The following is a 4,683-nucleotide window of genomic DNA, read 5'->3' as shown; positions in this document are numbered from 1 at the left end:
GAGAGATCAATCATTAGTATAAACATCATCATGGAAGAATCGACTCCTATCTACCGAGATCCAATAAATTAAAAAAATTCTCCCGTGGCCCTCAAAGCGTGGAAGCAATTTATTCAACTTCAATCTGCTTTGCACTGTACTCGACGGAGACTTCATAAACTGAAGAGTCGTGCTTCTAGATTCCTTCATGAAAATGACATCGCTACTTAACTTCTCACCGCCCTCTAGAACAAGAATTTCTTTTCAATTTTGCCATTTTCGTTTTTCTGAAGAACAAGAATTTCTATTCACTTTCGCCACGTTTGTTTTTCTGAAGAATAAGAATTGCCGAAAGTTGCGCAGATTAACTCTCTACTTTTTACAAATTGAAAATATGCGAACTTCTGACAGAAACCAAACTTCCCTTGAGGGAAAAGACGACAGATTCGAACGTTGAAACACGTAACAAACAGCGAAAGAAGGGATGGCAAAACACTCAAAGACAAAATATTATTCGGCCAGATCACTTACTTTTACAACCCCAATTTATTAGCAAGTTACACAAACTCGAAATGATTATAATCGAATTCAAATTTTTACAGTAACTAAATTTTGGATAATGAAGAACCAACCTTTAATGACGTGTCGAAATAGTAATCGTAAAGAGAAAACGACAATAATGAAAACAAGCATGGCGTCACACGGAAGCAATGGACCATGTGTAATAAAAAATGATGAGACACAATTTACCGACAGAAGTAGGTAAAGCGTAAAATCACCCGCCGCCTCTGCCACCGCCGTTTTTACAAAGAAGGCGGTGCGACACAGGGGGTGGCTTTATTATTATTTATAGAAACGATTTAAATAAAGTAATGCTTGAATGGAATGCTTAGTACAATTTTTCTGAACTATTCGTTCTTCCACTTAAATTTCAGTCAAGTATGATTGTCGAACAGCTGCATTCTTTTCAACAAATTTAGAACGGCAACTCGATCCTTGACCAAATACGATCCCCATATTACAAATTGAAATTCCCCCAAAAAATCAGTTTTAATCTGGCCTAGAATTAAAAAATACTTATGACGATAACGCTTACAAGAATCAGACCTTCAGTCCGGAGAGATATGAAATCCCCGTGGAAGGCAACCACTTGTTGCCGTCAATGAACTGAGCAACTGTAAATTTATTTGCCTCGGAAACATTCAATACGTGATAACCCGGCCAATTGACCCGTCCGACAAGTCCTGCGCTGGGTCCATAATTCATATACTCACCATAATAGATCGTATCAAGGAAAAAGTTTGATTGATTCCAAGGCACCCAACCCGCCGGCTGAACAATGTCATCCAGAAAAGATTGCATGAACACCGTCCGCGAGAACGGTTTCCACGGCCTGCCGAGAAATGTTCTGAATGTAGATTTCACTAGACTGTAGTCGGGAGCCGCTGTGATATTGCAGGCGTGGATAGAAAATCCGGTGTTCTGGTTGGGGTCCTTTCGACTCTGAGCCGTCAGAGTAATCATCTGATTTGGAAGTGGCTTCCTCGGGCTGATTTCGCAGGCTTGGAAAACCGCAGCGGCATTGCCGAATATGAAATCTACCGTGCCGTAGATTTTGCATTCTCTATAGAATTGGCGGAGGGAATGAGCGTAGAGTGTGTCTTGATATCCTTTCATGGTGCACCGGAAGAAGACTGACTGATCGGAATCCGCTCGAAGGGCGACCGCCTGGTTTCTGTAGGGCCCTGCCGTGTTCTCGAAGCCAATGTCCCGAGCGATAAATCCAGAGCCTTTAACAGCTGCATTTGCCAAACATGAATACTTCAGAACGACTTGCTTTTACAGCTGTATTTGGAAAACTTCAATATTTTCTAAAAGAGCATTTCCCTAACCTTTCTTTGTATAAGAAAACTATTTTGTCCTTGTCTGGGACAATGCGAGCTTTTCTTTGTCCATTATGAGAGCAAAGAGATCACTTTTAAGAGGATCTCTTTTCAATGGCGATACTGTCAGCCGTTCATATCTATTAAATTAATAGTTAAATGAAGGCTTCTATTGATATCATAGTAGTCTAGTTTTTGGGGTTTCAAAGTCTAGTGGAGTTTAATAGTTTGAGAGAAAGTCTCAATGATAAAATCTAAGTACTTGAATATCTAGTTTCAATGGCAAGACTATTATTAAATCTATTTGTTCAATAGTTTAATAAAGCTTATAGTCTATAAGCATATTACTTTAATATTCGAGTTTAATTTGGTATAATTGAAATGATTTTATTGTCAATATTATTAGTTGGAAGCTTCAAACTTTTATTTGTCCAAATCTAAAAGTTAAATTGTTCAATTAAAACTTATAATCTAAAAGTATAAGAGTCTAGTAGATAAGGTTCTAATCTAATATCACTTCAATGAGTATCATCAAAACTATTGACAATTAGTTTAGATATTTTTTTTTAACAAAAATCAATAATCTTCAATCATAATATTATAATAAATAAAGATATTTCTAGACTTATGAAATCAACAACTTACTACAAATTCAGAAAGTGATAATTTCTATAAACAATTTTGTAAATTGATCATATTCCACACAAAGTAATAATCTCTATCCACACCCATAGGGAAAACAGCACACTTAAAAATCACACTAAGCAATTTTGGGACTTGATCGTATACCACAACTCTTTTGATCGTACACCAAAAAAAACCCTTAATTGGTTAAAAAACTAAAAAGAATAATTATTTAACCATATCTATGCTCTATACTAAATTACAATCTACTGGCAATTAAGGAGTAGGGTACGATAGAGGGCTGCCACAATGGACTAGGTCGTTAAGGATAATTTAAAATATTACTGTAAAGCAAACACCTGCCAGACGTCGAAAAGGGAAACTGCTAACATAAATCTTAAAACAAAGATGGCGGTGCTCCACAAAACCACAACTAAAAAAGCACTTTAGTATGTTTTCTAACGAAACAGAGAGTAATAATGCAACTAAAAGAACAGTAAAATTTACGACACGAACCGAAGGTTGCAGAACGGAAAGTGGTGAGATTATCAAACACACTTCTGTTGCCAGAAATGATGGTAGAGTCCATGCCGTCACCAATTAAGGTCACATTTGTCTTCTTTTTCTTTATCTCAATCAATTCATGATATGTCCCTGCCTTTACACGGATGACAAACCGCGTACTGCTTTTATCTGGACAAGCATTGATGGCCTCAGTAATGGTGGTATAATTGCCGCTTCCGTCCAGGGCGACCCACGCGTCAACTTGTAGAGCTCCCGGAGGAGCTTGAAGAAGCCGGCGATCCGCCGCCGATATCCATGCCGGGAAATTCTCATCCTGATCGTCTCCCATTAGACGGCGGTTGTGGAAAGGGAATTTAAGATCGTCGATGGTAGCTGTGACGGCAGCAGTGAGATCTGAAATTCTCTTGGCCATGGCGAGAGAAGTACTAACCAGATCGGATATCTGCTCCACGCTGCTCTCCAGCTGTGATCTAACTTGTCCATTTGTCGCCGCCATTCCTTCAATGCAGGTGTCCTGATTCGTAAGGCCAGCGGAGAGTAAATTCCTCACATTGCTGCCAACAGAACTCTCACCATTGAAATCCATCGTGACTACATCCTCCAGGGCTTCGGTGAGCTGATCCACGGTGTCATCCAAGAGTTCTATACAGTCTTCAAGAGCGCTCTGTTCTAGACCGCCGGAAACAGAGCCGACCAAATCCATAGCCGTTGCAGACGTTCTTTCAACCAAGCCAATAGAGGCTTTTACGGCCATATTCACGAGCTGTGAAGGAAGTGCTTCTGGCGATGCGGGCAACCTCGAAATTGTCGAAACGCACATCTGAGGATCTGCCGCACCCTTGCATGCCGCGCTCCTGAATTCATGCAAGCTTCGACTTTTCTTCGACTCCGAGCTTCGAATGACGACTCTGGAATGAAGGCCCTTCGATGGGACGAATCCGATGGCCACGCACACGAGCACCGCCGCCACCACCATTATCACAGTGGCCGCCATTATTATCACCCTCCGCCGATCTTCAACTTTGCCTGACATTATAGAGAGCATTGAGATTGGAAAGCGTGCTGAAAAATTATGAAAAAAAGCTTGCTGACAGGGAATGAGAGTTTCGGGAGGAGGCGGGACTTAAGTAGAATGTCGGTCGGCCCACAGTAGTAAATTAGGTCAGGTGTCATGCAGATGGGCTTTATGATGCCGCGTGTTTAGGTATCAGCTTATGCCTTCCTTAGGAGGTCTTAAAGACGCAAAAGAATGCAAATTATTCATCGACGTCCTTTTTACTTTGACGTAGAACCGTGTTGTGTTAAATGGAAACAGAATAAGGAAAAATTGCAAACACCCACGCCGAGGATTATCAACCCATTGGATATGCTCTTGCGGAAGTCTCGATTATTTAGGTGAAGAAACACAGTACGGGAAGTGACGTGAGGGAGAAGCTCGAAATGATTCGAGCTGAATGATTTGGAGTACCTATGCACCGTAACTCACCAAAAGTAACTCAATAAAGTTATGTCGGACATATGAATATTATCATTGGTGAAAAAATAGTTGTGGACTCTGGAGGAGGCGCTCCGCGAAGCTTTTTAAATTATAAGAATTTTAAGTTAATTATCAGATTAATACTACACTTTTTCCTTACAGAAAAATATTAATTAGACAAGTGAGACATCAATT

At 40.2% G+C, this 4,683-nt stretch overlaps 1 protein-coding gene across 1 annotated transcript; it reads right to left on the bottom strand.

Annotated features, from left to right (window-relative positions):
* Positions 1-742: 742 nt before the first annotated feature.
* LOC149571386 (putative pectinesterase/pectinesterase inhibitor 44) lies at positions 743-4,192 on the bottom strand. The gene is made up of 2 exons (XM_089812922.1): positions 3,003-4,192; positions 743-1,778 (listed from the first exon to the last, which is right to left on the bottom strand). Exons 1-2 carry the CDS (start codon positions 4,054-4,056, stop codon positions 1,081-1,083), a joined length of 1,752 nt encoding a protein of 583 aa, XP_089669048.1. The 5' UTR covers positions 4,057-4,192; the 3' UTR covers positions 743-1,080.
* Between the last annotated feature and the right edge of the window lie 491 nt (positions 4,193-4,683).

The sequence above is a fragment of the Cupressus sempervirens genome, chromosome 2 (genome assembly GCF_028749045.1).
Source record: "Cupressus sempervirens isolate cs-2001-9-10 chromosome 2, ASM2874904v1, whole genome shotgun sequence".
In the NCBI taxonomy this organism is placed as follows: Eukaryota; Viridiplantae; Streptophyta; class Pinopsida; order Cupressales; family Cupressaceae; genus Cupressus; species Cupressus sempervirens.
The sequence above is the reverse complement of the archived record's forward strand: the minus strand, read 5'-3'. Positions and strand labels throughout refer to the sequence as shown.

What these genes read in the sequence shown, in the direction of transcription:
- LOC149571386 (XM_089812922.1), bottom strand. Translation starts at nt 4,056, where the DNA reads ATGCTCTCTATAATGTCAGGCAAAGTTGAAGATCGGCGGAGGGTGATA. An exon ending in TTTCCGTTCTGCAACCTTCG is followed by an intron (nt 1,779 to 3,002) that starts GTTCGTGTCGTA and finishes TGGCAAATGCAG; the next exon opens with CTGTTAAAGGCTCTGGATTT.